Source organism: Mastigoproctus giganteus, chromosome 8 (assembly GCF_048544385.1).
Source record: "Mastigoproctus giganteus isolate SK-2022 chromosome 8, ASM4854438v1, whole genome shotgun sequence".
In the NCBI taxonomy this organism is placed as follows: domain Eukaryota; kingdom Metazoa; phylum Arthropoda; class Arachnida; order Uropygi; family Thelyphonidae; genus Mastigoproctus; species Mastigoproctus giganteus.
In genome coordinates, this window is record NC_143582.1 from 217805265 (window position 1) to 217817975 (window position 12711).

The window sequence follows — 12711 nt, forward strand, 5'->3', positions numbered from 1 at the left end:
CGTGTGTGCGCGCGTTATGTAATTTATATTTTATTTTGTTTTGTTTGTTTGTTTGTTATTTGGTTTTTAGGAGCATTAGCAACTAAGGCCATATTGCCCCGAGAATATGTGGTGGTCATTCCCTGACCTTTCCGCATCCTCCATATTTGGCGGTGACGGGCTCGAACGCCAGTCTAATCAAGAAGTGTGTGTTACACTCTGCTGCTCCTTCCCGCCTGGCTACAGAGGCGCCTATATTTTATTTTAACTTTTTGTATTATTGTATTGCTTTATTCTTACTATTTTCTAATATATGTTCATACACTGATTGAAGAGATCATCCAAAATTAATAGAATAGAATAGAATAGAATAGAATAGAATCTTTAATTGCAGCAATGTATAAAGAATCTTTAATTACAGCAATATATATTGCAGTAATATATCTTTCATAGTTGGGGAAGGACATTGTGGTGATTTTCCATGGAATTATACTTTTAGTAATGACCACTCTTATACCACATGAATGTTAAAATAGTTTGTTAAGTGAATAACTAAATTCCTACATTAAGGTGATGTTTCAGGAATCATGCAGGTACCCATTAGCAGCCAATATACGGTCTGATCTTAATATGCGTGTCGTATTTTATAAGAGTGGTCATTACTCAAAGTATAATTAAATATCGTTTAAAAAATAAATAAATAATATTAAAGGAGAGAAGAAACACAGTATTAAACTAGTGGAGTGAAATATCCAGCTATCTGAGGAGAAATCACTAAAACAAGAATAGTTATAAAAATTTTTTGCACAAAAAATCCCTTAAAAGCATGTGAGTAAATCACATGCTTTTTTCTCAATCTAGACGGAAAGTAACAGAAATAGATCACAACAAAGATGCAAAAATATTTCATAGCATACATGTGATTCCCATGAAATAACTTGTAACAAATGTGGTAGCACTAGGCTTGACAGGTCTTCTCACACTATAACTCTGGGAAAACTATTAAAAAAATTCAGAAACCATGCCAAATAAAAATTTGTCTATATAGGTAGTTTCGACTTTATGAGTTAATTCATTCCTAGTGCGTGCTTGTAAAGCGAAAACTCATTAAGTGGGAATTTATTTCCCATAGACATAATGTTAAAAATAGGGATTACATTATCAACAATGAAATTAGTTAGCTAATTAGTTTATGTTTAAACAATGATTGATTTATTCAAAGAAATGAAAATGTAGCCTGTAAAATCAAGCAAATTATAATAATAGAGAAATTATTTATGACTTACAAATGTTAAAGAATGTTTATTCTTCATCATCATCGACTAAATGCACACTCATTGATCACTCATTATTGGCTCAGCATTCGTTGGTTTATTGCACAAGGCGTCATCTTCAGAAATGCTTGAAGAGGAGTTTATTTCCAAGATAATCTTCTCTTTTCTTTATAAATTTCAATAGCATGCATAAACATTTTTAACGGAACGCACAAATTGCAACTAACACGATTTGCGCGGAGTAACAAGTTTACGAAGTTAAAAAAAAAAAAAAAAAAGAATGAAGAGAAGATTCTGAAAATTTATGTTTTTTATACGATTGAAGATTTCAGTAAAGCGGAAACACATTTCACCATAATAATGTAAAAACCCACACAATTCCAGCTATTGATATTTTCACAAATGCAATAACATGGGTTTACTACCCGTTTATAATTGCTTGCAGTAACAGAAAAGCCGAATAAACTGGAAAGTGCAAATTGTTTTTATTGTTTTATGGTCATGTCTTCCAGAAATGTGCTTTTCAAAAAATATCACAAAGCCATTCAAAATTGGTTCTTATAACATGATAATGATGAAAGTGTAGTGCGTTTAATGATTTGAATTGGTAACTAGTACAATTTACACTATAAAAACAACCTTTTAGAGAGTTATATAGCGAAAATTTTAACTTCCGAGGTCGTGGAATGGATTACCAAAAAACAGCATTATCGGGTTCTCATTATGATATTTTAATGATACAATGGTAATGGATTTGTATCATAAAGCAGGATACACTGTACTGTATAGCTATGCACGTGGTTTGAAATGTGGTACAGTCAGTTCTTATGTAACACGATAGTTATGTTCCTAGAAACCCTCGTGCAATGCAAAATCCTGCAATATAAACAACAGGCCCTATGGAAAAAATAGGGTTAGGTGCTGACCACCCAAGATTGGACACACATTTGTAACCAAAACATTACCAAACACAATAAATAATCGTAATAAAACACTTACACAGTTGGAAAATTTAAAATTAATAATTTAATCATTTAAATTTAGATTCTTACCTTAAAAATTAATGAAGACAGCTTGAGGGAAAGGGCTTGAGAAAGGGTTGAAGCAGCGGAATTATGGGGAAAGTGGCAGCAGGTTGTCGTCATTATCAGAACTGGGAGGTGGAGGAGATGCCGATGGGGACTTTGGACGAAATGTGGTCACGCCAGAACTACAGGGCTGTGGCTCATTTTCTGTCTCTTTCTTCAGTGTTTTTATAAAAAATACATCTAGTTTCTGTTGTTTCGCAATCTTCCTTCTTTCACAAAGCAGCTGCTTATATGGCTCCAAAGCAGATCGAATTGTATGAAGTGCTCTTCTGCTTCTTTCTGCCTTATAATCGTCATCTTCTAGCCATTGCATACTTTTCTCAAATGAATTTAAAACTGAAGATAACTCTGAAGTAGAAAGCGGTTTTATGGTGGTGTTCAGGCATTCAACTTTGTCATCTTCCTCATCTTCCACCTGCCCTCCAGCAACAAGTTGTTGCAGTTCTTCAGTTGAAAGTTCTTCTTCATGAGACTGAAGCAATTATTCTAAATCATCTTTCTCCAATTCCTCAAAGCCAACCTGCTTTGTGAGGGCAACACAATGTGCTTTTAATTTAGGAAGCTCGTTTACAGAATCAAAGGTGCCTCCGTAGCCAGGTGGGAAGGAGCAGCAGTGCATAGCACACGCTTCTTGATTAGACCGGGGTTCGAACCCGTCACCACCAAATACGGAGAATGCGGAAAGGTCAGGGAATGACCACTGTATATCCTGGAGCAATATGGCCTTAGTTGCTAGTGCTCCTAAAAACCAAATAACAAACAACAAACAAACAGAATCAAAGCCTTTAAAATCACAAACAAAATCTGGTAAAAGAGGCCGCCAAACACCATGTAAGCTTTTTTTTTTTTTTTTTTTCACTTCATTCCAAGCCTCCACAAGTATGTAAATTGCATTCTTTATGTTGAATCACACTTCCAGAAGTCTTTAACTGTTGGTGCATTTTCGCCCTCTGTTTCTGCTATCAGCATCTTAAATGTGCGTCTTGTGTAATAGTACTTAAAAGCAGCAATTACTCCTTGGTCAAGTGGCTGGATAAGAGATGTGTTAGGTGGTAAAAACAGGATTTTGATGTTTGGTGACAGTTCAGCAAGGGTTGGAGGGTGACTTGGTGCATTGTCCAAAATAATTAAAATCTTAAAATCCAAATTTTTCTTTTTGCAGTAGCTTCGAAACACATCCTCAAACATTTCTAGTAAGTCAGTGAAGATCTGCCCTGTCATCCACCCTCTTCTGCTGTTCCTAAAGTAAACACCCAGGCTAGTCTTTATGATCCCTTTTAACGCTCGTGGATTGGCTGCACAATAAACAACGACAGGCTTCAGTTTCCAGTCGCCACTTGCATTTTCTCCTAACATAACGGTCAACCTATCCTGAGCAGCCTTGAAGCCTGGAGCTCGTGCTTCCTCTCTTGAGATATATGTTCTCAATGGCATTTTTTTCCAATACAGTCCAGTTTCATCATAGTTGAAAATTTGGTCCAGTGAATAGCCCTCTTCTTCAATTAGTTTTTTCAGTATCGGCAGAAATGCCTTTGCTGCTGCTTCATCTGCACTCGCAGCTTCACCTGATAATTTCACATTATGGAAAGTGTGACGTTTTCTGAAATTATTGAACCAGCCACTACTGGCAGTAAAGGGAGGCACTTCTTGATGGTTTTCAGCTTTATTTCTGAGGTCTTCAAATATTGCCAATGCCTTGCTTTTATCGTAAGCAAACTTGTTGTTAGCATTAGCATTAGTAGAGGCATTTGATGCAAGAAAGCAAGGCGCCTCCGTAGCCAGGTGGGAAGGAGCAGCAGTGCGTAGCACACGCTTCTTGATTAGACCGGGGTTCGAGCCCGTCACCACCAAATACGGAGGATGTGGAAAGGTCAGGGAATGACCACCGCATATCCCGGAGCAATATGGCCTTAGTTGCTAATGCTCCTAAAAAAAAAAAACCAACCAAAAAAAAAGCAAGAAAGCAAACTTATGCAGTATCAGCCAAAAAAAAAAAAAAAAAAAAACCACTTCCACTTCACCCCTCTGTTCGTTCAAAATACCTGAAATCCCAACAATATCTGCCTTTGATGTTTTGAGCAATACCTCAAATTTATTTACTAAACTCCTAGCATTGGTGTACACGCAAGTATACATGCACCTGTTTCTATTCTTAATTTGAGGTATTGCTCAAAACATCAAAGGCAGATATTGCTGGGATTTCAGAGACGTGGTGTCATACAGATATAAGGAATGCAGAACTGGAATTTGGGGAGTACAACGTCTACAGAAAAGGGCACAAAAGGGCACCTTTTGTGCCTTTCTTGATCTCTTCTTTGTTTGATCTTCTATCCAAACAGATAAAAGATGTTCCAATTCTTTGTGTCTTGATCTAACTGATTTTGTTACACTTTGTGTTGTTCCTGCTATGAAAGTTGCATTTATTTTTGCTGCATTCTTTCTAATTGTTCTCAGCGTTCCCTCATTTAGGCCTGTAGCATGCACAATATCGCACGTTCTTTCATTCTGCTCAAAGCATTTCACAATTTCATATTTTTCTTCTATTGATATTGCTTATCTTTTTCTCTCTGAAGTATTTTCACCAGAATGCTTCCTTTTCACACTTTTTTCAAGTATTTTACTCTATTTTTTGAGAATAGAGCACAATTATAAAATGAACAAAAATGAGGAGGCAAGCTTGATATATATAAACGCTCAGCGAACAAGTAGCAACTGAATAAATGACACAGCACCCGTGTAGAAACTGAATAAAAATACAGTAAAGACGGAAACACACTATTCTCACATATTACATGCTTACCATAAAATATTTTATTTTATGGTCACTACCATAAAATAAAAACAATTTGCAGTTTTTGGTTTATTGGTGGTTCCTGCTAGTGGAATCTGTTATAAATGGGTAGTAAAAGTCTATCTAATTACATTTGCAATAATACCGATAGCTGGAATTCTGTGGGTTTTTATGTTAAATGTGTTTCCCCTTCCACGAAATCATAAAAACAAATAAATTTTCAGAATTTTCTCTTCATTCCTACTGTGTTGTGTTCAGTTGGGGTGATTCCGCCGCATTCCCCTATTTATAAATCGTGTATGATCGAATTCATGTAGTGTAAACACATGTTATACGAGGACTGACTGTATTTATGAGTGTTTACCATTCATTTTTTGCAATTAATATTTTCGATTTTGTTGATACTTGAAAAAAAAAAAAAAAAAACCTCATAAAGCGAGAACTGCCTGTATTTAGGAAGGTACAGAAAATCACAGATTTTTATCTTCAACTAACAATTATTGTGTACTTATTACTTTTGAGTTAGACCTCACAGATATGGTGCTATTGTTGCAGGATTAAAAGTAATATAGGAATAGAAGAGCATTTCCTATATGCACAGGTAACACAAAACAGAATGTTTTGTTATCACTCTGTAACTATGTTTAATGCATCACAAAATTTTCAAGAGCAGATGACACTTATGAAAATTTTATGTACAAGAAAAGCCTAAATCTAACATGACACTAAACAGCGGTGTGCTAATTTCCTTTTTAGAATTTACGTTGCAGGTAGTAGGATGCCATAGCAAATTCAAGACTGTTCAGCAACAACCAACCAGATATCCATTGATTTAATGATTTCCACCAGTCCATGAAGATATATGCTTTGTATATAAAATTTTCCTTTGTATAAAAAATGAAGTATAACTTCATTTAGATACAGATCTCTGTGAAGACTGGGATACATTGTTGTAGCCAGTCATTTTACAGTCTGCTACACTTATCATACCACTTTGCTTATGTAAGATTTTTGTGTTTTGCTCTTCATCACGAGTTTAAGACTCCCTCAAATTTTCTGTTTAAGGTCATAACACATCATCCATAATATATGGTTATTTACCCCCACCCCACAACTTTATCTCTCTGTCTATCCATTATTGTTTGTTCTCTCCACAAGTGCTATATTTAGTGTTGTGCTAGTTTTAGGTCTTGCTCTGTATATATTCTACAGCAGCATGTTCGAAAGGCAACCAGAGGGAGTAATACTCTTGATCTGATTGTCAGCAGTGATTATTCATGTAGAATCTGCAGATAAAGGAACCGCTAGGATAGTGATCACGGTGTACTAATGTGGGATTTACTCAAATCTGTAACTACCATCAAGGGTAAAGGTGACTACAGTGATCTCAGACAGGTTTTAAATTCTATACAGTGGGACCATCTGATGTTACCAGCAGCAAATTATAAATAGGAAGCATTCAAGGAATTAATCTTGGAATTTACTAGGCTTTTCATACCAACTAAGAAATACTGTTCAAGGTTTAAGCCTAAATGGATGTCAGATGAATTAATGAGACTTGTGACAGAGAAGAAAAATGCATGGACGCATATAAATTATCAGAGACACAGATGCTTATAGTAGATATAAGATAGTCTGTAAAGTCACAAAGAAGTGTAGGCAAAATTTTTGGCAAAGGATGCAAAGAAAAACAGTGAAGAGTTCTTTACTTATGTAAACTCTAGAAGGGACAGGATGAATCAGATTGGTCCACTTGATGTCGATAGTTCAATTGTTGATGATTCTGCTCAGGTAGATGACAAACTGAATGAGTATTTTGCATCTACATTCATACATGAGGAATTCTCTAGGGAAGTGGAGGCCAGAAGCTTATCAAACTCTAACAGGGAGTTAAATGATTTTGTAATAACTGACAGCAAAGTGGAGGAGAAATTGCTGAAATTAAACATAAGGAAGGCACCTGGGGTAGATGGGATCTATCCAGTTATATTAAAGGAGGCAGCAAAGGAAGGCAGCAGGCCCTTAGCCATGATTATGAGGGTATCCTTGGACTCATGGGAGATCCCCATGGACTGGAGATGTACAAATGTATCCCCAATTCACAAAGGGGATCAAAAGGTGACACGAATAATTACAGACCTGTTGGTTTAACTTCTGTTCCGGGGAAAATAATGGACTCACTGGTTAAAGAAGCACTGTAGGATCATTCTAGACAAGACTGCAGTTGTATTTCAGACAGCTTGGGATTGTTAAGAAGTCTTGTCTGACAAATTTGACTGGATATTACGATGTGGTCACAAAGGAACTGTATGCAAAAAATAATTTTGATATTATACTTGAATTTTAGGAAAGCTTTTGATGCTGTTGCACATGGAAGACTACTGTAGAAATTGGAGCAGTATGGCATTAAGGGCAAGTTGCTACAATATATAAAGGGATGGTTGAATGGGAGAAGACAGAGTGGTAATCAATGTATGCTGCTCTTTATGGACTAATGCTATTAGTGGAGTTCCTCAGGGGTCCGTGTTGGGACCATTGTTGTTTTTTGTATTTATCAATGATATTGATGAAGGTATATCAGGCTTAATGTCCAAGTTTGCAGACAATACGAAGGTTGATCGGGTTGTTAATGACAGTAAGGATGGTACACTACTGCAACAGGATCTAGAAAAGTACTGCGTATGGATAGCAGTAACCCCAGAGTGACTACCAACTGTGTGGTCAAGGTCAAGTTGTATTTGTTTAGTTGCGGTCTCCAGGGGTTCCCCCTATATACCGCTGTAGCATCTGAAAAGGCAAAAGCCCAAGGCCGGCAAGTGTTTGTATGTAGGTGTGAAAGTATGCATGTTGTTATGTTGAGTGCCGGCACCTGGCAACTGTGTGGTACTACACTCAGGGCAGTGGATAATGAAAAAGACCTGGAGGTAATTGTGCAGTCAGGTATGAAGTTTTCTGAGCAACGCACACAGGCTGCCAGGACAGCTCACAGGAATAAGGAGGTGATCAGGATACACCTTGAGTACTGCATACTGGTCTGGAGGCCTCATTTTAGGGAAGATGTTGAGCTACTAGAATGAGTACAGAGAAGAGCAATGAGATTAGTGAGTGAAACAAAGGGTTGCTGTTATGTTATCAAGATAAGCTTAAGTTCTGCAAATTGCAGCATCTTGGCACCTGCGAGGTGATATGATTGAGGTGTATTAGGCCTTGAATGGTTTGAGCAAACTCAATGCTAATGGGATTCTTCCTCTTGCCCAGATTCTGCACCTGAGGGGGGCATAAATTCAAATTGAGGAAAGACAGTTGTAGAATAGATGTGTGGAAATTTGCCTTTAGCCAGCATGTGGTTATTTCTGGAACAAACTTCCATCTGTTGTGGAAATTGACAGCTTAAATAAATTCAAGGCTGAACTAGACATACTTTTGTAGTGAATGGATGGGTGAAATGGGAAGAGGACTGGCATCTGCTATGCATTAATTTGGTTTACATGTCATTTAATAATAGGACGTGTGAAATTTTTTCATTGATGAATTATTGAAAATGTTAATAATTAATATGTGACGAAAATCAGTTACTAAATTGCCCTCATTGCCATAAAACCTTTAACAAAAACAATGAAAGGAAAAAAAAATATTCAAAACACCATTCTGTTGTATTTTAGCTGGAGGACTGAACTGTAATAAAATATTTTCAGATTCTTGTTTATAAAAGTTGGCTGATATGTATTTGAAATTCAAATTGACTAAACCTTAAACTTGTATTTTTGCTCAAGTTAATATTACAAAAAAAAAAAAAAATTGAGTTGCATGTTATGGAAGTGGAGTTATATAGTTAAAGTGATGCAGTCGACATTCTTATAATGATGTGTAATATAATAATTATATAATAATCCTAATGATTTTTATTCATTATTTGTATGGAGGAAGTTAACTTATATAAGACACTTAATTTTCTCATTCAAATATGGCAGGAAAAAAAAGATTAGTTTGCATTTAATGTATGCTTATAGTTAAAGGAAGAATTCCAACTTGAAATTTATTCTTCCTTTATTTTGCAGCCAAAGAATGATCCAAGTAATCAGGCATTAATGGCCGGAATCCCACTAGCCGTAATGGACACTGCTATATGCTGGTGGATATCCTTTTTTTTTTTTCGTTTCAGTAAATAGTAATAATAATAAATAAATAAAAGGCTAAGTGATGAAATCAGTGCTTGTTCTTCTGTATGTTTACTGATTCATCAGTGTATATAGAACAAATTGCCACAATAAAATAATTTTGTTATTTCATGTTACAATTACATTTTTCTTATTAGCATCAATGTAAATTAACTGAAAGAGATATTTAAGTGTAGCATTTTGAAGTTTTTTACAATTAATTGCTTCACCTTCTTGGTGATGTTATTTGATTAAAAATGGTATTATAGTAAAACTTTGTTAATTTGAAGTTCAAGGGACCAAAAATATATCCATTTTGATTTAAATGTGTTCCAAGTATCTATACAATCCAGAACATGTCAATATTAATTAATCAAGAGAAATTTTTAGTCAGATATACTCTTTATCAACAATGTGCAGAATTTTCACAATTCTCATTTAATATTAATAATCTTTTAGTTTCTTAATGGTAGATGTTCACGAATAGCTGATTAATGTCAAATTACTATAATAATTAATGATAAACACCAGCCAAGAAATTAAACTGAAAATTTACTATAAAATAAAATAAAATAATATACAGTAAAATGTAATGAAAATAAAATAAAATACAATAGAGATTAAAATATAGTTACAATAATTTTAATCTTTATTGTATTTTATTTTCATTACATTTTACTGTATATTATTTTATTTTATTTTATTTTATAGTAAATTTTCAGTTTAATTTCTTGGCTGGTGTTTATCATTAATTGTTATAGTATGGAATTTCCCAGCCCCATAGGCCTGTTTGAAGATAGTGTCAAATTAGTCAACGTGAGATTAACTCACTGAAATTTAGTCAAAATGAGAGAGACAAATAATAATCATGCTGTGGAGAAATTCTTAAATTTTTTGGATGTGATAACAAGACTGTTAAGATTCATTTGCACCACCATAATAATAATCATGCAGCTTGATGTATATGAGATGGCCCCGAGTGCCAAGTGAATTTGAGATCAAGTGATTTCAGTGAGATTTATATAGTGCTCTAAAAAAGCATTTAAAGTTCCCTTTTAATTTATATTGTCTTTCTCTTAGAGTCTTTCATTTAAAATGATTTTTTACTTGAAAAGTCACGGGTTAGAACACAGAAAGGAAATTTACCTTTCTTTTCTTTCTTCATATATTATTAACTTTATGAACCAACTAATTCTTTCAACTACTTGTCTTCCCCCAAAGAGCTAAAAGGAATAAATCAATGTTTCATTTTTTTTCTTGATGGTTTCCAGTACTTAATTATATGTAGTTTTTTAATTTATAATGAAAAATTATATATTTAAAAAAATAACTATTTCTTAAAATATTTATGGAATATAAGAATTATCCTCCACTTGAGCAGCCTGGTGTTCATTATGCACTGTCATATAAGCTGATCATGACACATCACAGTCAAAAAGATTGCATAAAGATACACAGCAATAGGACTGCCCATCATTCCTCAGCTTGCATTTGCTGTCAGACAGACCTATAAATACACTATACTCATTTCTTTTACATAAATGCTTAGAAAATGTAGCAAGTTCATCTAAATGGCAAGAAGACTCTGATCTTGAGATTTAGTGGTAGAAACTGCATGTCATAAATATTCCGAGTTTCTGTTAGTGTTATCAACCTTTCATGGAGTACAAGTCACCCCACATGCAATCTTAAATACTTCTGAAGGATTAATTGCAGAATGGGACCTAATGAACATCACAGAAGGGGAAGTGAACCAGGAATTGCAAAACCAAAAAGTCATACAAGCTAAACACATTATGGTCAGGAAAGATGGTGAGTTTACTCCCACATGGAACACCATGCTGACATTTGGTGCACCTACCAGCCAGCCACCAAACTGTGGATCCAATTTACATACACAAACAGATTGCTCTTGCACTATCCACACTGCAAAGACTAACATCCAGCCTGCTCCAAATCCTATGAACTCTGGAAACTAGAAAAAAATGCTCAATACACCTTAACATACATACATATATATATATAATTTTCCTTGGAGATTTTAATGTTCACAACTCCAGCTGGCTTCTGTTTTCTAGTCACACCGACCCAGCTGGTTGAGATGCTGAGTCTTTTGCAGTTACTAATGATCTTGCACAGATTGTTCATTAACCTACAAGGATACCGGACAATCCTAACAATACAACCAACACACTTGATCTTTTTCTCACAAACAACCCTTCTAAGTACATGGCCAAAGTGATTGGTCTTTTAGGAACCTCAGATCACAACTTGATTGTCTCTTTTCCAATGGAGCCTTTATCTCATGGCTATTCCCAACCTCGAATTTTTTGGCATTACAAGAATGCAAAATGGGATGACCTGCGAGATTTCTTTTCTTCTTTTCCTTGGTCGAATTACTGTTTCAAAACTTCTGCTGTCAATGTTTGCTCAGATCATGTTAGCGAAATTATTCTTGTAGGAATGGAATCCTTTATTCCACACTCCACTTTAAAATCTGGTTCCTTTATCTAAACTTTGGTTTTCCAATAAATGTGCTAAGGCTCTTCAAGAGAAGAACATTGCATATTGCAATTGGCTTGTTTCCAGTTCTTCAGTTTCATTTTCTGTCTACACCAAATCTCGACAATTGTAAAGCAGCTATTAGTCAGTCCAAACTAGATTTTGAACAGACTAAGGGTAGAAAACTTGCTTCTTGCCCTAATGGTAGCTGAGCATTCTGGTCTCTTGCCAAAGCTATTGGCCGCAACTTTTGCCCATCTCTGCTCCCATCCCTGTCAAAACCAGATGGTTCTGTTGTCACTTCAGCCAAGGATAAAGCTGACCTGCTAGCATCCCATTTTTCTTCCAACTCGTGTATTAATGATCTTGGTAAAACACCTCCCACCATTCCCAAAATGCTCCATTCAATTCCTCTGTGGTCTTCCATCAAAAGGATGTCAGAAGGATTTTGACGAACCTTGATGCTAAGAAAGCTCCAGGACCTGATGGTATTTCTCCACTTGTAATCAAAACCTGTGCTCCTGAACTTACTCCTATTCTTTGCAGCCTTTTTTCACTTTCTTATTCCAAAGGTGTTGTTTCTTCTGCTTGGAAATTTTCTCATATCCAGCCAGTTCCTAAAAAGGGTGACAAATCCCTCCCATGCAATTATCTTCCCATTGCAATTACTTCTACTCTTTCTAAAGTAATGGAGAAATCAATTAACTTCCAACTCTTAAACTGCTTAGAAACCTTCCATCTGATCAACGATCACCAGTATGGTTCCGTCAATGTTGATCCACTGGTGATATTCTCGCTTATGTTACACATTTATGGACTAACTCAATGGAAAGGTGGCACCTCTGTAGCCAGGTGGGAAGGAGCAGCAGTGCGTAGCACACGCTTCTTGATTAAACCGCGGTTCGAGCCCGTCACCACCG

At 35.6% G+C, this 12711-nt stretch overlaps 1 protein-coding gene across 1 annotated transcript in view; it reads left to right on the top strand.

Moving 5' to 3' along the window:
• Window positions 1–12711, top strand: part of LOC150082291 (Golgi-pH regulating cation channel) — a 263701-nt gene that overhangs the window by 161243 nt on the left and 89747 nt on the right. The window contains exon 15 of the mRNA XM_090380108.1: window positions 9191–9268. Coding sequence (XP_090236234.1) covers window positions 9191–9268 — 78 coding nt within the window. The remainder of the gene's footprint in view (window positions 1–9190; window positions 9269–12711) is intronic.